This window comes from Rana temporaria, chromosome 12 (genome assembly GCF_905171775.1).
Source record: "Rana temporaria chromosome 12, aRanTem1.1, whole genome shotgun sequence".
In the NCBI taxonomy this organism is placed as follows: domain Eukaryota; kingdom Metazoa; phylum Chordata; class Amphibia; order Anura; family Ranidae; genus Rana; species Rana temporaria.
In genome coordinates, this window is record NC_053500.1 from 46,741,282 (window position 1) to 46,768,779 (window position 27,498).

At 45.6% G+C, this 27,498-nt stretch overlaps 1 protein-coding gene across 1 annotated transcript in view; it reads left to right on the top strand.

The window, feature by feature from the left end:
* Positions 1 to 26,198, top strand: part of IKZF3 (IKAROS family zinc finger 3) — a 204,909-nt gene extending 178,711 nt beyond the window's left edge. Inside the window, exon 8 of the mRNA XM_040329947.1 lies at positions 25,381 to 26,198. Within this exon, the coding sequence (XP_040185881.1) occupies positions 25,381 to 26,063 (683 nt within the window). The 3' untranslated portion in view covers positions 26,064 to 26,198. The remainder of the gene's footprint in view (positions 1 to 25,380) is intronic.
* Positions 26,199 to 27,498: the final 1,300 nt, after the last annotated feature.

Below are 27,498 nucleotides of genomic sequence, written 5' to 3' on the forward strand. Positions count from 1 at the left end.
CCGACAACCCTTGCCATTGGTTGTCGGGGTCTGCGGGCGGAGGCTTATCGGAATCTGGGAGTCCCCTTTAATAAGGGGGCCCCCAGATACCGGCCCCCCACCCTAAGTGAATGGATATGGGGTACATCGTACCCCTATCCATTCACCTGTAGGCAAAAAGTAAAAGTTATTAAACACACAACACAAGGGTTTTTAAAATATTTTATTATTCTGCTCCGGATGCCCCCCCTGTCTTCGTTATTAGCTCAATTAGCAGGGGGGGCTTCTTCTTCCGCTCTCCGGGGGTCTTCTCCGCTCTCCGGGGGTCTTCTCCGCTCTCCGGGGGGGCTTCTCCGGACTCCGGGGGGCTTCTTCCATCTTCTCCCCTCTTCCGCTCTTGACTCGGCGAACCCCGGTTCTTCTGCAGCTCTCCGGTGCCTTCTTCTTCAGCGCTGGCTGCCTGCTATGTTTGTGTGTTAGCTCGATTTCAAACAGGCAGCCAGCGCGGTCTTCTGTGACGTCAGGGTCTTGTCTTCTGTTCTTCCGATGTTGCCTCGTCGCGTGTTGTCGCTGTAATGATGGAAGCGCGCCTTGCATCCCATTTATATAGGCATCACCGTCCCATCATGCTCCGGTAGGTACCCACGTGGTGGGTGCACGTGGGTAGGCACCCACCACGTGGGTGCCTACAACAGGCGACGAGTCAACATCGGAAGAGGGGAGAAGAACAGAAGACCCTGACGCCACAGAAGACCGCGCCGGCTGCCTGTTTGAAATCGAGCTAACACACAAACATAGCAGGCAGCCAGCGCTGAAGAAGAAGGCACCGGAGAGCTGCAGAAGAACCGGGGTTCGCCGAGTCAAGAGCGGAAGAGGGGAGAAGATGGAAGAAGCCCCCCGGAGTCCGGAGAAGCCCCCCCGGAGAGCGGAGAAGACCCCCGGAGAGCGGAGAAGACCCCCGGAGAGCGGAGAAGACCCCCGGAGAGTGGAAGAAGAAGCCCCCCCTGCTAATTGAGCTAATAACGAAGACAGGGGGGGCATCCGGAGCAGAATAATAAAATATTTTAAAAAGCCTTGTGTTGTGTGTTTATTAACTTTTACTTTTTGCCTACAGGTGAATGGATAGGGGTACCCCATATCCATTCACTTAGGGTGGGGGGCCGGTATCTGGGGGCCCCCTTATTAGATTCCGATAAGCCTCCGCCCGCAGACCCCGACAACCAATGGCAAGGGTTGTCGGGAAGAGGTCCTGTCCTCATCAACATGGGGACAGGGTGCTCTGGGGTGGGGGGGCCCGCAGTGCGCCCCCCTGCCCCAGAGCACCCAACCCCCCCATGTTGAGGGCATGCGGCCTGGCACGGCTCAGGAGGGGGGGGGGGGCGCTCGCTCGTCCCCACTCCCATTCCTGACCGGCCGGGGTAGCGTGCTTTGGATACGGGTCTGGTATGGATTGTAGGGGGACCCCCTACGTCGATTTTTCGGCGTAGGGGGGGTCCCCTTACAACCCATACCAGACCTAAGGGCCTGGTATGCTCCTGGGGGGGAACCCATGCCGGTTTTGTTTTTACAAATTGCCGTGGAGTTCTCCCTCGGGAAAGCATACCAAATGCCGTCGCTGGAATGGGCTTTTACAAGGTGTGACTAGTTTACACTTTGTAGAACCAGCCCTAATTTTACACTTGCAAAATAACACTTACGGCGCAAAAACGAAGCTGGAAAGCTTTGTGGATCGCCTTAAGTGCTAATTTGCATACTAGCAACGGCATTTCGACTCGAAATGCCCCCAGCGGCGGATGCGGTACTGCATCCTAAGATTCGGCAGTGTAATTCAATTACACATGCCGGATCTTCTGCCTAACTTTGGAAAAAGCCTTTTGAGGATCGTTTCCAAAGTTACATACAGACTGAACAGCACTTAAGTCGGAGTATCTCTTTTGTGGATCTGGCCCGATGTAACTATGGTAACAATGTAACTATGGTAAGGTTACTACCCATTTGACAAGTCACTACTAAAAAAATTACTGCTGATCTTCGGCTTCCTTGGTCAACTCTTGGCCCTTAGCTGATGGGTCATGTCTTATGCCGTGTACACACGATCATTTTTTGGCATGAAAAAAACTTTGTTTTAAAAAAATGTAATTTAAAATGATCGTGTATGGGCTTCACATAATTTTTCGGGTTCTAAAAAACGCCCCAAATTTTTTTTGAGCATGCTGCATTTTTTAACAACGTTTTAAACGATGTTGGTTTTTTTCGGGTTGTAAAAAATGATCGTGTGTGGGCTAAAACGACATTAAAAACCCGCGCATGCTCAGAAGCAAGTTATGAGACGGTAGCGCTCGTTCTGGTAAAACTACCATTCATAATGGAGTAAGCACATTCATCACGCTGTAACAGACAGAAAAGCGCAAATCGTCTTTTACTAACACGGAATCAGCTAAAGCAGCTCCAAGGGTGGCGTCATCCGCATGGAACTTCCCCTTTATAGTGCCGTTGTACGTCACCGCGCTTTGCTAGAGCATTTTTTTAAAACGATGGTGTGTGGGCAACGTCGTTTTAATGATGAAGTTGGAAAAACTTAGTTTTTTCTACTTGCCGAAACACTTGTGTGTACACGGCATTAGGCCTTGTTCACTGTGAACTTAAATGTACATTTGTGCGAATGGTCATGTTCGCCTGCACAGGGGTTTCATGCATCCACAGGCAGGCATTCCCATTCATGTCTATTGGGAAACAGTGGCTGCACAGGTGTTTTGTCCATCCGCAGGCAGGCATTCCCATTCATGTCTCTAGGGAAGCAGCAGCTGCATGGACACAGTCTCTGGTCCCAATTTGACAGCTATGTAGCTGCAGTCAAACTGGGACCAGCTGCTATGTCAGTGCAGCTGCTGCTTCCCAATAGACATGAATGGAACTGCCTGCACAAGGATGCCACATAACACCTGAGCATCCTGTGCAGGCAACCAAGGCCCTTCACAAGGATGGACACTGAAAGCAGTATTAAACCCAAAAGCACACATTTATTATAATGCAGCTTTCCAATTCCTAGATGTGATGGCTGCATTAGTTTGTATTTTTTAGGCTTTCTTTCCTTTATTTTCATCTGGTGTTCCAGCCAGAAAGTCTGTTTTTTAACAGGACAAGCAGTCCTGCAAATGTAGGAGTGTTTAAGACAAAAATTTACTACTGACAGTGACCATCCCAAAAGTACCTCCACCTTTAGGCCTATGCCAGATTTGGCTTTACATATGGCTAGGCTTGATCCCATTAGTCAGTTGGCCTGAATGTGTCTGCAGCAATAATAACCAATATGCTGTATGTTCGTTTTGTGGAAAAATCTGAACAGAACTGGTTGTAACAGACTTACATTCGGGACAATACAAATTAAGGGGAAAAACCCAGCAGGCCGTTGGTAGATCAACGTGAGTCTATAACAAGTACAAGCCGGCAACTCCTCAGCTTCTCCATAGAAAATGTTATTATAGCATCATAGCAGTAACGTCATACAAACTGATGCGTTTCGGCCTAAACCTTCATCATAGTCGGTAAATCAACTTCTGTACAACCATACAAGGATCAAAATTCGGCTGGTCCCTGTTCAAGTCCCGGTCCGAACTATATTTGCTCACTTTCAGAGAGCTAAAAAGCATTATTGTTTAAAGTCGTATTGGTTATTTGCTGGGCTTCTAATTTTTAGATCTAAACTCAGAACGAGCATCTCCATGTAACATAGAAACAATATTGTTGTCTTAAATGAAAGTGAAACACATATGAAAATGTGACACACGAACATTAAACTGTTCACAGAGAATAAAAAGAAAAACAAATGAAAAATTGGCTGAAATTTATAGCGCTGGTGTAATAATACGATCGACCTGGTTTTAGTTGTCAGGGGCGGCCGCATAATCGTCTTTTGATCTGACGGGCTCTGAGGTGTGAGGTTTCTGAAATCAATCTTTCTGTTTCACATTTACACAGCAGGAAAATCTATTGCAAGGGGGGAAAGGTGTGAATGTGATATTTTTATTGTGAGGGGATGAAGTGAAGACATTGTGCTGGCTGCGTCATTTGTGTTTGTTACATCAGCATTGGAAAAAAAGCTCTTTACATTGTGAGAAGGTCAAGTAAGCAGACAGCTGTGCACATGCAGACCTGTTCTGTAATCCAGGCGTACTTTCTGTCTTTCCCAGGTGGGAAAGTGGGACTGCTTTTAACAGCAACATGTTTAGACAGATGAGATGTCTTTGCCTACTTTGATAACTAAAAATGATAAAAAATGGGTGTATGCAGCACTAGTAGCATAAAATTAAAGGTAAGAGTCCATAGTGTTCAGGAAAGGAAGCTGGAACCATACATGGTGTAAACAAAGACACAATCAGATGAGCATGAGATTATCCTCCACCGAACATCAACACACCGGGCCTCTTACCAAAGAAAATGGACCACTGAATTACAGGTGGTCAAACAAGCATGATATGTCCACAGCGCCACAAAACCACTTCAATTGGATCATAGATGGCTGGGTCTTGTAGTCTCACCAAATGGAAGATCATAGGTGCATATATAAACGCCCCTGACGACGTTCTATTGGACGAAACGCAGCGTAGGGTGGAGTTCTGAAGTCACAACGCTGTAATGTGTCGAATGCGGCCATCTTTGTGGTTGGAAACAAGTGCTATTCATGACAGACTGCAGCCTTTGATATGCCTGTTTTTATCTGCCAAAATGTGAGTACCCTGGCAGTTTTTTAGAAATACATTTTCCCTGGTTTTAATACTACACCATGAGGAGTTGCCTTTCTTGTATTTTATGTATGCACAGATGATCTTCCATTTGGTGAGACTACAAGACCCAGCCATCTATGATCCAACTGAAGTGGTGCTGTGGACATATCATGCTTGTCCCTCACTGCCTCTACATCAAAGACCGTTTATTGCTAATTTATTAGTCTTCAGCTGTCAGACTGACTCTCTACACTTCCCATCAGCACTCAATAGAGCACCAGGCTGTGGAGGGAGTGGGATTGGCTGGCTCAGGCTCTCTGGGAAGTTGAGCCAGCTGCAATTCAGGCATCTGGGTGGATACCGACATTAAAGTCAGCATCCCTCCAGAGCCTGGACCGGCTGAGTGACATCAGCCGACTTTAGCACACTGTCAGCTGAGTCTGGGTCACAGGAGTGCAGAACTAAATGCACTGCTGTGATCCCCAGGAGAATTAGGGCCCATAGAGTTTTGGCTCTTCTGCCCTACTACTCCCTTAACCACTTTACATCCGGCCAATTGACAAAAGACGGCCACAAGGTGGCTCTCAATTGCCGGGAGGACGTCTATGGACGTCCTCCGCTCCTCCAGCCACTGGGGGGCCCGCGTCCGCCGCCGGTGGCGCGCACGCCCCCGCCGCATCACTGAACTGCCTGGCGGCCGCGATGTCCGCCAGGGGCCCGCGATCGGCGGATACACAGACAAGGACGTGGATCTGTGTGTGTAAACACAGAGCTCCACGTCCTGTCAGGGGGAGAGGAGACCGATGCTGTGTCCCTTGTACATAGGGACACAGATCGGTCACCTCCCCCAGTCAGTCCCCTTCCCCCACAGTTAGAAACACTATGCAGGGCACACATTTAACCCCTTCCTCGTCCCCTAGTGTTAACCCCTTCCCTTCCAGTCACATTTATACAGTAACCAGTGCATATTTATAGCACTGGTCGCTGTATAAATGTGAATGGTCCCAAAAATGTGTAAAAAGTGTCCGAGGTGTCCGCCGTAATGTCGCAGTCCCAATAACAATTGCAGATCATTACTAGTAAAAAAAAATATATAAAAAAAATCATAATTCTGTCCCCTATTTTGTAGGCGCTATAACTTTTGCGATTTTTTAAACAAAAATATGTATAAGAATACGTATCGGCCTAAACTGAGAAAAAAAATTGGGATATTTATTATAGCAAAAAGTAAAAAATATTAGGCCGGATTCAGATAGGTCAGCGGATCTTATTTACGTTACGCCGGCGCAAGTTTTAGAGGCAAGTGCCTAATTCAGAAAGCACTTGCCTCTAAAGTTACGGCGGCGTATCGTAAATCCCCCTGCGGAATTCAAATTCCGTGGCTAGGGGGCGTGTAGAATTTAAATCAGGCGCGTTCCCGCGCCGAACGAACTGCGCATGCGCCGTCCGCTAAATTTCCCAGCGTGCATTGCTCCAAATGACGTCGCTAGGACGTCATTGGTTTCGGCGTGAGCGTAACTTACGTCCAGCTCTTTTCTGAATCGACTTACGCAAACAACGTAAAAATTCAAAACTCGGCGCGAGAACGACGGCCATACTTAACATAGCATACCTCTCACATAGCAGGGGTAACTATACGCCGGAAAATGCCGAACGCAAGTGACGTAAAAAAAATGCGCCGGGCGGTCGTTCGTTTCTGAATCGGCGGAAATCCTCATTTGCATATTCGTCGCGTAAATAAAGTGAAACGCCACCTAGCGGCTGGCCTGGAATTGCAGCCTAAGATCCGACGGTGTAAGTCACTTACACCTGTCGGATCTTAGGCCCCGTACACATGACCGAACATGTCTGCTGAAACTGGTCCGCGGACCAGTTTCAGTAGACATGTTCGGTCATGTGTACGGCCGATCGGACAGGTTTCCAGCGTACATTTGTCCGCCCGACCGTTTTCGAGCAGACAAATGTTTCTTAGCATGCTAAGAAACATGCCCGCTGGAATCCTGTCCGTCGGACATGTTCGGTCGTCTGTACAGACTTACCGTACATGTCCGAGCGGCCGCCATCCCTCGCATGCGTCGAATCACTTTGACGCATGCGTGGAAGCATTGAACTTCCAGGGCCACGCACGTCCCTGCGTCATCGTCGCGGCCTCGTCATCGTGTACGCGCGGATTTCTGTATGATGGTGTGTACAGCCATCATACAGAAATCTCCGGGCGGACATGTCCGCTGAAAACGGTCCGGCGGACCGTTTTCATCGGACATGTTTGCCCGTGTGTACGAGGCCTTAGGAAGATCTATGCGGAACCTGATTCTATGAATCAGCCGCATAGATCCGACCGACGGAACTCAGATATACGACGGCGTATCAGGAGATACGCCGTAGTATCTCTATCTGAATCTGGCCCATTGTGTTTTTTTTCAAAATGTATTCTTTTTTTGTTTATAGCGCAAAAAATAAAAACCACAGAGGTGATCAAATACCACCAAAAGAAAGCTCTATTTGTGGGAAAATAAGGACGTCAATTTTGTTTGGGAGCCACGTTGCACGACCGCGCAATTGTCAGTTAAAGCGACGCAGTGCCGGAAGCTGACATTTCGCCTGGGCAGGAAGGGGGTATATGTGCCCAGTAAGCAAGTGGTTAATTGGCAGCAGTGTAGAATATGATATGTCCCCACCAGGGTCATTGGGCGAGACATATTTTGGAGTTTGGTGGTCAAGAGACTTGCATGCAACAGCACTCCTTTATGCTGGCGTTTAAATGAGTGCGCCTTGTTTCAGCAGAACTTTTTTTATAAGACCATTGAGCAGTTTGAAATGTTCTTCAAACCCTCATGTTCATCGGTGCACTATTTTATAATTTTTGCTTTATCTATTAAAGTTACTTGTGTTGTTAATATTGGTTAATAACTAATAATTAATGTAATTATTAGTAGTCTTGTGGAAACAGGAGTGTCACTCAGCAACTTTGGTTCTTTTCTTGTGCACTCGAAGGGGCCAAACTGTTCGCACAAAGCTGGGAGCATGAAATTGTCCAAAAAGTCTTGGTGTGCTGACACCTTAAGAGTTCCCTTCACTGAAACTAAGGGGCCAAGTCCAACCCCTGAAAAACAACCCCACACCATAATCCCACCTCCACAAAATGATTTGCGGTGCATACTAGCTCATTATGGCTTTTGCCTTACAGGTGTAAAAAAAAAAAAAAATGCGGGTATACAACCGCTTTAAGACCCAGACCATTGTGCGGGTTAAGGAACTGGCCCCTTTTTGCGATTCGGCACTGCGTCCCTTTAACTGACAATTGCACAGTCATGCGACGTGGCTCCCAGACAAAATTCGCCTCCTTTTTTTCCCACAAATAGAGCTTTCTTTTGGTGGTATTTGATCACCTCTGCAGTTTTTATTTTTTGCGCTATAAACAAAAATAGAGCGACAATTTTGAAAATAATGCAATATTTTTAACTTTTTGCTATAATATCCCCCAAAAATATCTAAAAAAAAAAAAATTTCCCTCAGTTTAGGCCGATACGTATTCTTCTACTTATTTTTGGTAAAAAAAAAAAAAATCGCAAGAAGCGTTTATTGATTGGTTTGCGCAAAAGTTATAGCGTTTACAAAATAGGGGATAGTTTTATGGCATTTTTATTAATAATTTTGTTTTACTAGTAATAGCGGTGATCAGCGATTTTTTTCGTAACTGCGACATTATGGCGGACATATTTTTGTAATTTTCACAATGAAAAGTGCTATAAAAATGCACTGATTACTGTGAAAATAACAATGGCAGTAAAGGGGTTAACCACTAGGGGGCATTAAGGGGTTAAGTGTGCCCTAAGGGAGTGATTCTTACTGTAGGGGGGCGTGGCTGGACATGTGACGTCACTGATCGTCATTCCCTATAACAGGGAACAGACGATCAGTGACACTGCCACAGAGAAGAACGGGGAAGGTGTGTTTACACACACCTCTCACCGTTCTTCAGCTCATGTGACCCAATCGCGGGACACCAGCGGCGATCGGTCCCGCGGGCGCGGTCATGGAGCTTCGGACCCACGGCTGGACACTTAAAGGGCAACGTGCCTGTGCCCAGCCGTGCCATTCTGCCAATGTATATTGGCGTTAGGTGGTCCTTAAAGGGGTTGTAAAGGTACATTTTTTCCCCCTAAATAGCTTCCTTTACCTTAGTGCAGTCCTCCTTCACTTACCTCATCCTTCGATTTTGCTTTTAAATGTCCTTATTTCTTCTGGGAAATCCTCACTTCCTGTCCTTCTGTCTGTAACTACACACTGTAATGTGAGGCTTTCTCCCTGGTGTGAAGAAAACCTCCTGAGGGGGGAGGGGGCGAGCAGGAGTGTCCGGACGCCCACTAACACACAGCTCCTTTCTCTTTCTGCAAAGTAGAGAGTGTCCTGACTTGCCTGCTCGTCCCCTCCCCCCTCAAGAGGCTTTCTCCACACCAGGGAGAAAGCCTTGCATTACTGTGTGTAGTTACAGACAGAAGAACAGGAAGTGAGGATTTCTCAGAAGAAATAAAGACATTTAAAAGCAAAATGGAAGGATGAGGTAAGTGAAGGAGGACTGCACTAAGGTAAAGGAAGCTATTTAGGGAAATAAATTTTTACCTTTACAACCCCTTTAAGTGGTTAAGAAAAACCTTATGCCCAGCTTATGCACATGAAAGTATTCACATACTGTACTCAAAACATGAAAACACTTTAAAGTCGCCATTTACCACTGTAGTTATAGGCATTGCAGAGAAATTCATCTTTGAAGTTCATAACAGAGGTTGGGAAATTGTAGCTCTTTTCCTATTACTTTTTATTGCAGAAGCTTGGCAACCAATCAGCTCTCTTATGCAAACACACAGCAAGTCTTTCAAAGTTGAAAGAAACAAACTATAGGTTAGGACTCGGAGCATGTATCCCAAAAAAAATCATTGATTTAATCTTTTCCCAAAACAGTTACATTAAAGGCATGAATGAATACTGTCACAGTTACTTTTACCCTCAACTGAACTGTCAAGCCATCAAATGGCTGGTGTCATTTAATAAAAAATATATTTTGCAAAAAATGGCTGGTGTCATAACTAATCACATGTGCAGCACCATGGCAACTGCAGATCAAACAGAGGCTAAGATGGCAGCTTCCTTGGCTGTAAGGTGTAGGAGGGTTTAGTTCCACTTTAAGCTTGACCGTTATTTTGGACTTTGTTTATTGGATCCAAAGGAATTTGCACCAAACACTGGCATTCTTAGTCTAAGTGCCTGGCACTGAATGCTTCTTAAATGGTGAAGGGTGGGGCCTGCCAACAAGCATGTACAATTTAACGGGGATGTGATATTGCAGCATGAGTACTTTTACGAGGCATCAGCCACGCCTATTTTCAAATATGTTCTATTAATAATACGGGAACAAGTCATGCAGCTAGATGTGGTGCACACTGAGATAAAATGCAATATCCGTGGAAAAAAAAGATATTGCAAGCTTTAAAGCTGAGTTCCACCTAAAAATGGAACTTCCGCTTAACCCACTCCTCGCCCCCTTACATGCCACATTTGGCATGTAATTTTTTTGGGGGGGGTGGGGGCTTCATGTGAAGGGGACTTCCTGTCCCACTTCCTCCTTCCGCCGAGGGGCTGGAAAGGCGATTAGCTTAAAGCGGATGTGCCACTAAAAAAATATATTAAAAGCCAGCAGCTACAAATACTGCAGCTGCTGACTTTTAATATTAGGACACTTACCTGTCCTGGAGTCCAGCGCCGATCGCAGCAGATGACGAGCCGATCGCTCGTCACCCTGCTGCTCCCCCCTCCATCCGCGGTGAGGGAACCAGGACGTGAAGCGCTCCGGCTTCACTGCCCGGTTCCCTACGGCGCATGCGCGAGTCGCGCTGCGCCCGCCGATTGGCTCCCGCTGTGTGCTGGGAGCCGAGTGTTCCCAGCATACAACGGGGGACGGACGGGAAGCAAGGGAAAAACCCGTCTTTTTCCCGCATCGTAGGGCCGGAAGTGGGTGCAGATACCTGTCTGTAGACAGGTATCTGCACCCCCCTCCCCCCTGAAAGGTGTCAAATGTGACACCGGAGGGGGGGAGGGTGCCGATCAGCGGGACTCCACTTTAGAGTGGAGATCCGCTTTAATCGCCTTTTCACAGCCCCTCCCTGTAGGCGAGTGCCTGTCCAATCGGACGGCGCCGCGCCGCTCGCGCATGCGCAGTGGGTGCCCGGCCGTGAAGCCGAAAGCTGTCACTGCTGGGTGCCCACACTAGGAATGAAGACGGGGGGTCGAGGAGCGGAGCCCCGGCCGGCGCGTAGCTGTAGCCGTGGAGCAGGTAAGTGTATGTTTATTAAAAGCCAGCAGGTACACTTTTTGTAGCTGCTGACTTTTAATAAACTTAAAAAAAGGCTGGAACACCCCTTTAAGTCAAACATAGTGCAACTAACAATTTTTCTCATACTTAAATATTTTATCACATTTGTCCTTACTTTTTCTTTTTTTACTTTTTCACTCTTAGACCACAATCAGGCATACATAAATAGTAATTTTAACAGATTACCAGCATATTTGAGTTCAGAGCAGTGGCGGCCCTTCCATTAGGAACGCCTGGGCATCACCCCCTCTATCCACGCCACCCCCTATATGAATAATGGATAAATTCATGCATAGCATTAATCTATCCACGCCCGCCGCAGCCACCCCCTATTCAGTGGCACCTGATTAGAGCCATAGGCTTCAAAATAGGATGGGATCAGAGCGCAGAGCATTGCGCCATGAGCCCACCCAGGTGTTACAACAGCAAATTATTATTCGCTGTTGTAACACTGATCCTCAATCCGGCTAATCAGAAGCAGGTCTGATCCCTATTGGCGAAAAGAGAATACTCCCGATTGGCCACCGAGGAGGAGGGAGGAAACAGAAGCCGCAGATACTGTGAAGAGCAAAGGAAGGGAAAGCTGTCTCCCCTGAACAAGGGAAGCCGCCAGTGAAGCACTGCATAGGGCGGGCGGGGGTGTTACTGTTTGCCGCCCCCCAAAATAAATGACTACTGGCGGCCACTGGTTCAGAGCTATGCATGCTAGAAAAATAATACAGGTGTTTAAGAAAAAAAATAATAATATCACTGTTAGAGTCGGTTCACATTGCGGCGGCACGACTTCGGGGGCGACTCGGCAAGTCGTCCTGAAGACGACTTCAGAGGCGATTAGCAAAATGACTTCTGTATAGAAGTCAATGCAGGTTGCCCCGAGCCGCCCCTGAAGTCGTACAAGAACCTTTTTCTAAGTCGGAGTGACTTGTGTCGCTCCTATTAGAACGGTTCTGGGGAATAGAATGGGAGGCGACTTGTCAGGGGGCTGAGCCGCCTGACGAGTCGCCCCAGTGTGAACCGGGTCTTACTCTTATTTTTTGTGTGGGGTTGTGTCTAACAACCTGCTGGCAGCGTTGTTGTTATTCTAGCAGCTTAGACTGTTGTTCAGGCAATTTTACAAAAACACCAATTGCAATAAAACTGTTCTGCTGCTCTCATCACTTTCTTACCATGAGCAAACTCTGAGGACCTGGCCCTCGTTCACACAGTGATTCATAAAAACCTATCTGTTATATTATGGGGCGTTCAGGTTTCAGCTAGTGAGAAAGTGTCAGTGGCTAATATTACACGGTGAGTAAGAGGTACGACGCCACACACAGTAAATAAAGCTGAGAGATGCACAGGGTGCCAGACGTGTAAAAGGCGGTATACCTTGATCAGTCATACCATTTTGACCACTGACAGTGAATAACATTCATTATCTTGTTAAAATGGCACCTGAAACTAGATGGGATATATTAGACAGCAAGTAAACATATTGGCCCTGAAGTTGATAACACAAAAAATGGGCAAGCATAAGGCTTCGTACACACGGCCGAGTTTCTCGGCAAAAACCAGCAAGAAACTTGCTGGGATTTTTTTTTTTGCCGAGGAAACCGGTCGTGTGTACATTTTTCGATGAGGAAACTGTCGAGGATCCCGTCGAGCCAAAAAGAAAGCATGTCTTCTTTTTCCTCGACGGGAATGGAGAAACTTGCCTTGTCGAGTTCCTCGACAGCCTAACAAGGAACTCGACAAGGAAAACGATGTGGTTCGCCCTTCGAGTTCCTCGGTCGTATGTACGAGGCTTAAGGATTTGAGTGACTGGACAAGGGCTAAATTCTAATGATTAGATGACTGGCTCAGTGCAACTCAAAAACTGCAGCACTTGTGGGAAGTCTGGAGTGGTCAGTTCCTAATAAAAGTGGTTCAAGGAAGGAGCATCGGCAACAAGGCAGTAAGTAGCCAAGACTCATTAATGCTTGTAGGGAGCAAAGGCTGGCCCGTGTAGCCTCATACAATAGAAGAGCTACAGTAGCTCAAATTGGTAATGCTTGTTTCTGATAGAAAGGTATCAGAACACATAGTGCATTGCTGTTTGTTTCTGATGGGTCATGCTGACCTATGTCCACAGCCAAAAGCACCTACATCGGTGCTGTTTAATATCTATCTTCGCCCTCTTTTTGAAATTATCAGCAGCCAAAAGCTGCTCTACCATTCCTATGCGGATGACACACAATTGTATTTTCGTATTTGCAACAAAAAGGATCACCATCTCAATCTAGAGAAATGTCTCTCTTTGATAGAGAACTGGATGACAAAGAGTTATCTTAAACTCAACGGCTCAAAAACAGAACTTCTCCTGTTTCACGCCAATCGGAAGAATCAACTGGCAACAACCTGGACACCTCCGCCCATTCTAGGAAAAATCATCACCCCTAGCACCAAAGTCAAAAGTCTCTGGGTCTTCTTTGACACCCACATGACAATGGATGCACAAATAGGGTCAGTAGTCAGCGGATCACAACATCTGCTACGCTTATTACGCAGACTAATCCCATTCCCATAGCAGTCGTGGTGGGAACAATTGTTAACTCCAGGCTGGACTAAGCAAATGCCCTCTATCTCGGACTCCCAAAGTACCAAATCACGCGCCTGCAAGTCGTTCAGAACACGGCCGCGCGTCTGGTGACTGGGAAAAAAACATGGGAATCAATCTCCCCTTCACTGAGAAGCCTTCATTGGCTACCAGTGAAAGACAGAATCACTTTCAAAGCACTCTGTCTAACGCATAAATGTATTTGGGGAAATGCCCCCCAATACCTATGCGACAAAATAAAAGCCTACAACCCCAATCGCGCTCTGCGATCCTCCAACCAAAATTTACTCCAAATCCCCAAAACCAGATACAAGTCCAAAGGAGAAAGAAGATTTGCTGTCCAAGGCCCTCGACTTTGGAACACTTTGCCAACCTCCATTCGTTTGGAGGAGAACCACTTGGCCTTTATGAGAAAGATCAAAACCCACCTCTTCTGAGCTCAAGGGAGAAGTGCTCAATCAAGCGCCCAGAGGCGATTCAGTTCGCATGTGTAGCGCTATATAAATTTTTCACTCACTCACTCACATCGGGCTTGTTAGCATCAGAACTGGACTGCAGAGCAATGGAAAAAGGTGGCCTGGTCTGATGGATCACATTTTTTTGTACATCATGTGGATGGCCGGGTGCATGTGCATTGGTTACCTGGGGAAGAAGGCAACCTGCCAGAGGCAGATACCACAGGTCTAGTGGAGTCCATGCCTTAAAAGGTTAGAGCTGTTTTGGTGGCAATTGTGGGACCCACTCAATATTGGGTGGGTGGTCATAATGTCATGGCTCATCGGTATATACCCCCAGTAAGCTCATTTACTCTTCATTAGGGTACCCACCCCCTTGTTTTTTTTTCAGATACTCATTGTTTCTGCTTTGTGCAAGACACTGTGACACCCTGGAAAAAGAGTGGGGCAGTCAAATGTTGGTGACTGTTAAATCATCTTCTGTTCTGCATGGGGATGCAGTGTTTGCAAAATGCACTGTGTACTAAATGCTGCCAGTTTCTGAGTTACATTTAGCAATGGCAAGAGAGAACATGGCATTTTGCAGTATATGTGCTTCACCCTATGAGTGGAAACAAATCCTTGACAAATCCTTAACAACAACTCAACCACACTGCCACTTATTCATTTCATGGTGGTAAGATGCTTTTGCAAAGCTGAGATGACATATTCAGTGATTGCTGAATCATTTATTAACTACTACTATGAGGAATGAAAGTTTATACTCTTAGTACTCATTTATGTGGCCGAGTCGCAGTTTTATGCAATAGCCCCACACAGTCTGTGTCATACATGAAGTGTTGTTCTCCAATCTTCTGTAGAGGAACAATTTATACACTTTCAGTATGTGAAGTGGAAGGTGCAGCTTTCTGCACCACAACCCTTGAGGCTTAACTCAAAATAACGGTTGTAAACTGCAAGAAAAAAAAATTGGTCATCTCTGCAGGTTTAAGTCATAATTTACTAGTATGCACTGCATACTATCACATTATGACAGACTTACCTGGACACTGCGCCCTCCATCACAGCGCTGTCACAGCTCCCCCATGCTTCCATCTTCCTCTGGTCCTTCTCCTGGGTTCGCAGACTCCAGCTCTATGAATGGCCGGGGCCACAATGACCCCATGCATGCGGGAGCTTCAGCTCCAGCACAAAGGGTATGCCGTCACTTCAGAGCGCATGCGGCGATGAGGTCACCGGCTGCATCCTGTGTGAATATCTCCTAAGCAGTACAAGTTTAGGAGATAATAATTGTACCTACAGGTAAGCCTTATTATAGGCTTACCTATAGGTACAAGTTAAAAAGTGGACTTTACTTCCACTTATCTGCATATACATATATCAGTCGTGGGGTTTGTATCTCCAGCCTGGTGTATTGTAACTCTTGGCCGGAAAAACCTGCCACTTTCCCAGAATTCCAAAACTTTGCCACTCCCATTTTTTGCTACGCGCTAAAGTGCCACATTTTCTGGAACCTTTCTAGGTGTCCCTCCTAATTATTTCCAAATGTTAGCATGGCCGATTTAGGACAATAACATTTTTTATAAAAAGGTGGACATTGATGAAGGAGGAGGAGAATTACCCGCGATAAGAAGACCTCGTTTTGGGTGAATATAGAGTAAAGAAGAATTATGAGAGCAGAGTGGGCATATATCAAAAATGAGAGAAATTATCATAAAGGGGAAGAGTTGAGGTATGGATGGAAATAGGGAAAATGATGAGGGCAGAGTGGGCATGCATGGAAAATGAATGAAATGATCACAGTGGGAAGGAGAGTGGGTATGGGTGTAAGAGGAGGAGAATAATTCTAGAAGACAGAAGAGTAACATGGATGGAAATAGAGTAGAATGATGAGAGCAGAGTGGGCATGCATGGAAAGTGAGCGAAATAGAGAGGAGGAGAGTGGGCATGGGTAGAAGAAGAGGAGAACAATTATTAAGGGAAAGAAAGCTGGTATGGGTGGAAATCTCTACATTTGTTCACATGACATCTCAAAGCCACAGTTGTTGCTGGATGACTTCCCATTACTGGAGAGTGTGATTGCATGTCTGAATGAAATAGCTACTGTATATACAGTAATGTCCAGCATGTGTCATTGATTTTAGTTTCCTGCTGTGATTGATGTTTGAATGGTGTATCTCTATAAAAAAAAAGCATTTCCTCTTCGTTTCACCAGCCCAGCATATAGTATTAGTACTGTCTACTAGGCCTGCCCTACCTTAAAGGGGTTGTAAAGGTTCGTTTTTTATTTTCTAAATAGGTTCCTTTAAGCTAGTACATTGTTGGTTCACTTACCCTTTCCTTCAATTTCCCTTCTAAATGTTTTTTTTTTTCTTTGTTTTCTTTGTCTGAATTTCTCACTTCCTGTTCCTCCTCAGTAAGGTGTTTAGTAAGCTGTTCTGAATGACTTTCCACCGCTCAGATGATGGTGGAAAGCTTACCGAGGAGAAACAGGAAGTGAGAAATTCAAACAAAGAAAAAAAACATTTAGAAGGGAAATCAAAGGAAAGGGTAAGTGAACCAACAATGCACTAGCTTAAAGGAACCTATTTAGAAAATAAAAGACAAACCTTTACAACCCCTTTAAGAGCAGACATGAACAGTAGTGAAGTTAGGTGTGTGGGCACAGAAAAGGTGGGTAAATGGCAGTACATTGACCAGTGCACCGTGGCAAAAGCAATGATATAAAGCAACACAGAGATAAATATTAGGAAAATATACAAGTTTAATTAAATGCTGAGGAGGGAACTGATAACACTCTGGATTATGTACTAACTAGGCATGTGCAATTCATTTAGTTCCAAATTTGTTTAACGAATTTGGACAAATTCGTTAATTTGGAAATATCTGAATTTTTTATTTTCCAAATTTTTCTGAATATTTGGAAATTTGAAAATCCTAAATTTCGGAACTTGTAAAAATTAGAAAATTCATAATTTTGCAAATTTGGAAATCCAAAAATAAGAATGAAAATCAAAACAATCAAAAGAACGAAAATCTGAAAATAAGAACAAAAATCCGAAAATTCGGAAGCTCGAAAATCTGAATTAATAACTAACTAATAATAAATTATCTAGTACTAACTATTAAATTGTAGGTATTGGAATTTCCTTTCAAATTTGGCTGTTAGTGAAAGTAACGAATATGAATTTATCCAAAGTTCCGAATTATCCGTAATAACGAATGCCATATCTAAACGAATGTAACATAACAAATTAATAATAATAAATAACAATAATAATAATAAAATTGTATTATTATTTAGTTTCATTCCATTTGTTTAGATGCGACATTCTTTATTTCAAATAATTCGTAACTTCAGATAAATTCGTATTTGTTACTGTCACTAACGGCCAAATTTGAAAGGAAATTACAATATCTATAATTTAATAGTTATAATTATTTTACATTTTTGGATTTTCGTTGTTTCTAATTTTTTGATTTTTTCTTTCTTATTTTCGAATTCCGAATTTACAAATTCTGAATTTACGAAATTTCAAATTTACCAATTTTGAATTTAGAAATGTCAAATTTACGAATATTAGAATTTACGAATTACGAATTTACGAATTTTCAAAAAAGGCTAATATGAACAGTTACTCCTCCCTTTCTGTGGGCATACAGGGGCAAATCCACAAAGCAGATGCGCCGACTTAACTCGAGATTTCTAATTTTACTCCGTGCGTATCTTTGCGCCCGATCCTCAAAACGAAAAATCCGGTTTTTACGTCCTACTTAAAATAATTACTCTGGCGCATCCTCTGACGCAAATTACGCTAGTCACGCCGCTTTATTTGATAGGCAAAGATGCAAATGAGGGAGATAGGGCGATCCTCAAAATTAAGTGTGTGCGCCGTAGATTACGCCGAGTGCGCCGTAGATAACGCCCTGTGCGCACCTGTTAGTTTTCTGGAGCAAAATTAGACTTTATAAAAGCAGCCCTAATTTTACACCAGCCCTGTAAAGGTCTGTTGAAGCAACACGATTTCTGAAGAGCTGCCAACACTTCATTGAGACTGCCAAAATGCCTGGGCCATCAATGATAATAACGGCACTCGCCACTTTACAGGCGCAGAGAAGGAGGAGGGCACAGAGGAGGAGGAGGAGGGCACAGGAGAGGATCTACCGGCCACGCCAAGATCTCTTTGGCATGACTGCGTCTGAGGTCATTGGCCACTTCAGATTAAACCAGGAAGCCATCCTGGACTTAACCAGGATCCTGCAGGATGATCTGAACACCCCAACCCAACGATCCCATGCCCTGCCAGCTCATATTAAAGTTATGGCCACCCTGCATTTTCTGGCCACTGGGTCTTTTCAGAGAACATGTGGAGGTCTGGCTGGGATGGTACAGTCCTCGATGAGCAGGTGTGTGCACCAGGTTGTCCCTGCAATACTGAGACGCATGGGCAGTCAATTTGAAAAGCCCACCCAGGAGGACCAGCGAATGAAGAGCATGGCTGATTTCTATCAGATTGCTGGATTCCCACGGACCATCGGGGCCATTGACTGTACCCATGTGGCACTACAGCCCCCCCATGAAACAGAGCACCTGTTCAGGAATCGAAAAAACTGGCATTCAATCAATGTCCAGGTAATCGTGGATGCCCATGGCCTCATCTGGCATGTCTGTGCCAAATTTCCAGGTTCGTGCCATGACAGCTACATCTTTAGGCAGACCAACATAGCACGTGAATTGGAGCAGAACGTGTATGGAGACAGCTGGCTGGTTGGTGAGTGACATGTGTGTCAGGTATGTCCCCCCCCATGATGCAGACATCACATGGGGCACATGCATGACTAATATCCTCCTGTCTTTTGCCTTCCAGGTGACTCTGGATATGCCCTGGGCCCTCACATGATGACCCCATTCCGGAACCCCCAAACCCCAGGAGAGCAACGCTACAACGAGGCTCATATTCGCACCCGGGCAGTAGTGGAGCGTACTTTTGGCCTGCTGAAGTCCCGCTTCAGATGCCTGGACAAGACAGGGGGTACACTGCTGTATTCCCCCGACTTTGTGTGCCAAATAATAGGGGCTTGTTGCATTCTTCATAACTTTGCAACGAGAAGGGGACTGGAGATTAACTTGCGTGCTGACCTGACCCCCCACCCAGGCAATCCCCCCCTAGCCCACTCTACCCGGTCTACTGAGGGCACAGTAGCCAGGAGACGCCTGGCAGAAGGCATATTTTCTCAGTAAATGGGCAGAAAAAATGTCACAATGTTTTTTTTTTTTCCGATGCAAACGCACATGAATTATGTGACAATGTTATTATTTGTTTTCACTGCAAACGCACATGAATTATGTGACAATGAGAATGTTGCTTTGCACAGTAAACGCACATGTTTAATGACACATTGAGAATGTTTTTGTCTCTGGAAACGCACATGATTTATGTCACAATGAGAATGCATGAATGCACACCACTGTGGTCCCTAGCACAAACACATCACATGCACATCGAATTGGATTAGATCCAAGTACCCCCCCCCCCCCCCTTTGGTACTTGGGAGCAGTAACGCCCCGCCACGGCTCCAATTATGTCACTGTGCATTCATACACCATTCAGGAACCTAGGATGACTTTTCCCTGGTCCTGGGGATCCCTTCTCCACCAAAACTGAGGGGGACACCCTTATTTTGTCAGGAATGCCACCCCCCCACATTCACACATCATTCACACACATAAAGCAAATCATAAGTACAGTATAATAACCAAAAGTTTTAAATCAAAAAATCAAAAAAAAAAAGTACCCCTGGTATTTAAGTCCGGCGGCGAGTGCTCCGTCTAGGCTGCCCACGGGCAGGGGCACGGGCACGGCCACGGGCACGGCCACCTGGAGGATCTTCACGGGGGGGGGGAGCAGGGGAGGGAGTATCTTCATTGGGGGGGGGAGCAGGGGAGGGAGTATCTTCATTGGGGGGGGGAACAGGGGAGGGAGTATCTTCATTGGGGGGGGGAACAGGGGAGGGAGTATCTTCATTGGGGGGGGGAACAGGGGAGGGAGTATCTTCATTGGGGGGGGGAACAGGGGAGGGAGGAGCCTCCCCTGGTGTCTGACCTCCGGCTGGCCTGCCCTCCAAGGCCACTGCTATCCTGGTCAGGCAGGCAGTGATGGCAGCCGTATTGGCCTGGCCAGCCCGGGTGTTCTTCTGCACAGCCCGGGTGTTGTCCTGCACAGCCCGGGTGAGGGCAGTCACCTCCTGGCCCACGCCTGTTGTGGCGGTATGCAGGGACCACAAACAGGTGATGACACCCAATGAATTGGTGGCCACATCACTGAGTGACTCCCTCATTACATCCAGGCTGTGCTCCATCTTGGCCATAGTTTTTTTGATGTCACCCAGACTGCGGGTCTGCTTGGCATTGTCCCTCAGCAGACTGGCCGGCATATGCTCAGACCCCACCCTGGTGTCCTGGGTCGCCATCCTGCCTGCCCCTGAGGCTTGTGGCCAGGTAGGAGGGGATAGAGTGACCCTTGTGGGTTGCGGCATGTTGTGGGAGGAGTGGGAGGGGCTACCCCTGATGGTGGCCTGACTGGTGCCAGCCTCTGGGGGATCCTCTGGGGTAGCCTCAAGGGGAGCCTCTGGGGTAGCCTCAAGGGGAGCCTCTGGGGTAGCCTCAAGGGGAGCCTCTGGGGTAGCCTCAAGGGGAGCCTCAAGGCTAGCCTCAAGGGTATCATCAAAGGTCATCAGATCAGTGGCAATAATGATTTCCCGGCCAATCTGGAGATCTTCTTCCTCCTCCCCCTCATCCTCCTCCCCCTCATCCTCCTCCCCCTCATCCTCCTCCCCCTCAGCCTCCTCATGAGGGGAGGTTTGGCCACTCCCCTCCCCTGGGGACTCCTCAGCAGCCTCCTGTCTTTGGGGTGGTGCAGCAGCCTGGCCTGATGGCCCAGCAATCTCCTGGTCATCTGTGGAAGACACCAAACAATCACAGGTTTGAGGATCCACACACTTGCCACATGTTCCCTTCCCCCACCCACACATGCTAATCACCAAAAAAAAACCTTACCTGGCCTCACAGGAACATCAGACTGATAACCAGGCAGGCCCACCACCTGCTCTGGCTCGAAACACCGGGCCACTGCCCATTCCTCCTCAGTCAGCCGGATGGGGCATGGTCCCCCTCCTCCAGTGCCCCTCCTATGCGCAGTGAGCTTGGCCACCTTATTGCGGACCACGCTCCTCAGATCATTGATCTTTTTCTTAATGCCAGCGGGGGTCCTCGTCTCCCCTCCCCCCGCCGCATTTATGTGATCTGTGATTTTGGCATATATCCTCTTCCTTTGGGCCGGGGAGGTGTTCCGGCTATCAGGCCCATGTAGATATCTTCCATATTGTATGACATACCTGGCTAGGATTTGCTTTTCAACATGTGAAAAATTCAGCTTCCTGCGTTTGGGGGCCATCACAGACACCACCCAGCAACAAGAAGCCAAACAGGACAAACACACAAAAATACACACACAAGCAGACAGCTACTACAAAGTCAAATACAAACACACAAAAACCAAACACAAAATCCAAGCAGAACAAAAAAAAAACACCTAAAACAATCAAACAAAAATTACACTTATCACAAACAAACAACAACTACTATCTACTACTCCTCCAACACTTCTCTATCAAACACAACTTACCAACAAACACTGACAAACTAAGAGCAGAAGCAAATTGCTCATGGAAGGGAACACAGGGAAATACTTTTGCAAATGAAGTGTGTTTGACTGGAGCTAGTTAAGCACAGTGCGATCCTCAAACTAAGTACACTTGGCCTTTTACCTATCTCACTGATTGCGCCAAGCAAAGTTCTGCACATGCGCAGTGAGCAGCAGATTCGTGCGCGCATGCGCAGTACGGCCGGACCTTCATTTGCATGGGGTCACGGCTCATTACAATGAAGCACGCCCACTTCCTTCCCACTTGCCATAACCCCGCCTTACGCCTCTGTATTTACGTTACGGCAGGCGCACTTTTGGGCGCAAATGCGCTGTGGATACGGCAATTACGACACCAACTTAGGGCGCCGTAACTTAAATGACATAAGTTAGTAAAAACTTATTTTGCGCCGCTGGCTGTGGATTTGGCCCACAGTTCCTACCTACATTGTTTAAGTGAATGCAGATGGGGACAGCATAGACAGGCACTGGGGGAGACCTCTCAGGGGAGACTATAGCGATATGGGGATGTTTTCTTACATGCATGATCAGTGTTCTTTGTGAGAGCTGTCACTGGTGGAAATAAAATTTCCCTCCATTGAATGTGGACACTATCAAGCCATCTGTGTTTATAGGTGCAGATAATCTCAGAACAGTGCTTAACAAAGTGACACCAGTTTAGTTCACTCTGTCATTTATTTTTCTGGTGTCATTATAGACAGGATATCACCCAAGCAGCACAGCATTACTAAAATCTTACAGAGGTTCTAATCCTTCTCCATTCTCAAAAAAGTACAAACAGTGGAAAGATCCTTGGTTTTGGGTACCATATTGGAACCATGGCACCATATTGCATTCTTGACTTTTAAACATATATGATGGATGCAGTGTGCCTTTAATACTTCATGTAGTCTCCAAATGTTGATAGTATCCTAACTGGCTATGAATATGATCATATTATCCTAACACGGTAATACACTTACATGTGTCCAAAGCTGAGCATGTCATTCAAAATGATATATGACCTGTGTATATAACAAGGTTAGACAGGCTGCTTTGTATAGTTTTTTCAAGAACATAAAAGTAGATATGGACAAGAAATTTTCAAGAGAGACAAAAATAGAGATGAGAGATTAAACGGATTGTAAGGCCCCGTACACACGACCGAACATGTCCGCTGAAACTGGTCCGCGGACCAGTTTCAGCGGACATGTTCGGTCGTGTGTACGGCCTATCGGACAGGTTTCCAGCGGACATTTGTCCAGGGCCACGCACGTCGCCGCGTCATTGTCGCGACGACGGCACGGCCACGTCACCGCGTATCGTGTACGCGCGGATTTCTGTCTGATGGTGTGTACAACCATCAGACAGAAATCTCCGAGCGGACATGTCCGCTGAAAACGGTCCGGCGGACATGTCCGCTGAAAACGGTCCGGCGGACCGTTTTCAGCGGACAGTCCGTCCGTGTGTACAAGGCCTAACAGGCAGAGAACACACGTTTTATGTACATTGGGGTTTATTTACTTAAGGCAAATCCACTTTGCACTACAAGTGCACTTGAAAGTGAAGTCGCTGTAGATCTGAGGGGGAAATGCATGGAAAATTAAAAACAGAATTTTTGCTTGTACATGATTGGATGATAGAAATCAGCAGAGCTTCCCCTCATTTCGATTCCCCTTGGATCTACAGCGACTGCACTTCCAAGTGCACTTGTAGTGCAAAGTGGATTTGCCTTTAGTAAACCAACCCCACTGTGTTACATTGTCAGTATAATGGCACAAGTGAACTGACTTTTCTACATGACATAAGCTCCATTTTACTAGTTCTGAAGTACAGAAAAACTCCCACTGTGGGCCTCAGTTCTCTCCATAGTTTCATTTATTAAGGCAATAAAGCTGTCCAAATCTGCATGGCCCTAGGTGAAAAAGTAATTGCCCCCTAAACCTAATAACTGGTTGATGTTTGAGAAATAAAAAAAAAAATCAGAACGGGGCAAATACTTTTTCACAGCACTGTAAGTCTGGTTGCGGGTTCCTCTCAAGTCTTTTTGTACATAAAAAATTAAAAAAGTACAAAGTGGGGTGGGACTTTGTGCCTCTGTGGGGTTTCGAAAAAAGTAAATATGTGCTATCACAATTTTAAAACAACATAGAAAAGATTTTTTTTACCATCCTTGGATGGTATTCTTTAAAACAATATGTCACAGTTTGATACAAAATACAGTTTTACTGTTACTTTGGTCCAGGGTGTGTAGATCCTGGTCAGATGTATCATAAGTATGGCCTACGCGTTTAGTGGGTAGCCCCGCTTCGTCAGGGCCTTAAAAGGATCTACACAACATGGACCAAAGTAACAGTAAAACTGTATTTTGTATCAAACTGTGACATATTGTTTTAAAGAATCCCATCCAAGGATGGTAAATAAAATCTTGTCTATGTGGTTTTAAAATTGTGATAGAACTTCTTTACTTTTTTCGAAACCCCACTGAGGATCATTTAAAGTCCCACCCCACTTTGTACTTTTTGAATTTCCATATTCTGCAGGGACGGTGCCTCAGTGGAGTTATAATCTTCTCATGCCTACCCCTACCCCTACATACATTGGGCCAGATTCACAAAGCAGATACGACGGCGTATCTCCTGATACGCCGTTGTATCTGTTGTTCTATCTATGCGACTGATTCATAGAATCAGTTAAGCATAGATAGCCATAATATCCGACAGGTGTAATAGTTTTACACTGTCGGATCTTAGGATGCAGTACCGCGGCCGCCGCTGGGGGGAGTTTGCTTTTTCCCGTCGTTACGTTGCCGCGAGTGTTAGTTTACTGTCGCTAAGATAGGGCACCTTTAACAAAGTGGAAAATTACACCACCATGTTAAAGTATGCCCGTCTTTCCCGCGTCGCTTTTGAATTATTTTTACATTTTTGAATTTTCCCGGCGTAACTCTTTTTTGACGTCGCGATTCACAAAACATTGGCGCGTCGTAATTTCGCGCAAAGCACGTCGGGAAATTTGCGACGGGAGCATGCGCAGTACGTCTGGCGCGGGAGCGCGCCTAATTTAAATGGTACCCGCCCCATTTGAATTGGCCCTCCTTGCGCCGGACGGATTTACGATACACCGCCGCAAATTTCCAGGTAAGTGCTTTGTGGATCGGGCACTTAGCCAGAAAATTTGCGGCGGTGTAACGTAAATCGGTTACGTTGCGCCCGCTGTACGTGAATCTGGCCCAATGTCTTTTTGTACATTAGTTTGATTTATACAGCACAGGTGTGTAGATGACGGAAGGCTGGGTGGTTGCTAGGTGGATGTTTATGAGCAAAAAGGAGAAACAAAACCCATAGTGTAACTTGTAAAAGTAAGAACTGATTATTAAATGATAAAATGCACTCACAAAAGTGATGTGTACTGGGCGAAAACAGCCTGGGTTTCCTAAGGACCAGGAATAGCAAGGCAGTAACCAGAAACCTTGAATGACTATTACCTGTCACCAAAGCATTGATGTTTCTTTTTGAGTTTTAACTTTTGATTGTACTAACTTCTTCTGGTTGTTGTGTGTTCCTTTCCTCAGGAGAAAAGAGGCAGTGTTTTGAGGTGCCATACAACAGTTTCCTGTATGATAAGGATCATGACATGATACCTCCACGATTGTTGGAACATAATGCAGGGAGCGCTATAGCCTACATGAGTCCAGGAGTCTTACGTCCACTGCTCCACACTCCGTCTACCCCTACTGCTGAAATGGTGCCTGTTATCAGCAGCCTCTACCCACTACCACTCACCCGTATTGATATGTCCAATGGACACTTACCGTCCCAGCCAGTCAAGGAGAAGAAGCCAGCTCCAGAGAGGGGCCTGTCCCCAGGTGCTAATGCTCATGACTCGACTGACACAGATAGTAGCCATGAAGAAAGGGCATCTTATCCTCCTGCATTACATGCTGGCCCAATGCGGACAAACAGTGTTCTGCAGCCCCCCAAAGAGCACTCCCGGAGCTTTGACATCTTGAAACACTCTGGTCTATCACAGCGTGAGCTTCTGCAGCTTCTAAGCAAAGATGGGTGCCCCTTAGGGATGTACCGATGTGACCACTGTCATGTTCTTTTTCTGGATTATGTCATGTTCACCATCCACATGGGATGCCATGGTTTTCGAGATCCCTTTGAGTGCAACATGTGTGGGCATCGTAGCCAGGATCGCTACGAGTTCTCATCTCACATCGCACGTGGCGAACACCGGATTGGAATGAATTAGCATCTTTGTTGTCATCAGTGTTCAAGACAACATTAACCAGAATGCTGGTTCCTTGACATTGCAGCTAAAAAATATATTTGGAAATGTGGGACATTGTTTAATTGCAAAATAAATAGGTCCTGTTTTTAAGAATTATTATATCTTAAAACTTTACAGATCTACAAATGGGCGGATGGATAATATAAGGGGCCGCTTAAGACAGCAGCCAAATACCTGTTAGAAACATATATATAGAAACTGTTTTAAATTAACAAAGATTTGTAAAGCAATGTACATACTTTTATGATCTGCAAACTCCACTGTGTTAGGAGGACTGCATAGTAGACTGCTGTATAGACATCTCTGCCAGTGACACCAGCTGACCTTCAGAATGGTTTATTGATTGAAAGATTATATATGTATGGCGGGTAAAATAATTATTGAACACGTCACCATTTTTCCAGTTAAATATATTTCTAAATGTGCTTTTGAATTGTAATTCATACAAAGAAGCCAAAACAATTAGGTTCAGAAATTAAGTTATGTGTATTAAAATTGAATGACACAGGGAAAAAGTATTGAACACATGGAGAAAGGAAGGTTCAAAAAGGCGTGGAAAGCCAAGACACCAGCTGAAGTCATTAGAAAGCAATCTTTCCCCTTGTCAGTGCAAATTAATATTAGCTGGTTCAGTCTCAACTGATGGCCTTTAAAAATGTGTCTGTCATTACCAAGGTGTCATACAAGAAACATCTCATGATGGGTAAAAGCAAAGAGCTTTCTCAAGACCTTCACAAACTTATTGTTACAAAACATACTGATGGCATTAGTTACAGAAGGGTTTATAAACCTCTGAATGTTCCAGTGAGCACTGTTGGGGCCATATCCTGGAAGTGGAAAGAATATAATTGCAATATATACAGGGCCGTCTTTAATACTGATTGGACCCTGGGCAAAAAAAATATTGGGCCCTCCCCTTCCATGCAGTGTTGCTCTTGATCGATCAATGGCAATGATGATTTTCTTTTACCGACTACCAATATAAAGAGGAGTTTCAACACTGGCCACCAATGTAATAGGGGTCTACACTGACCACTAATGTAATAGGGGTTTACACTGACCACTAACCTTTGTAGAACATGCTGATGGTAGGCTTAATGACCACAGTTGTAGGCAGGACATTCAAGCATGCCCCTTTATTTCCCCAGTGGGCAACATTCAGAACAGTTGATGGTGAATATGACCTCAGGGAGGCATGATATACATAGGAATACCACCCCTATTTACATATGAATGCCACCGCTATTTTCATATTAATGTTGGTATTTACATGTAAACACAGGTTCTGCAGGTGAGTCATCTGTATACAACAATAGGGCAGAGCTGGGCAGCAGTAGTAATAGAACTTCTCATTGAAATATCAGGACAATCAGCACGGGACTAAAATATCAAGAGA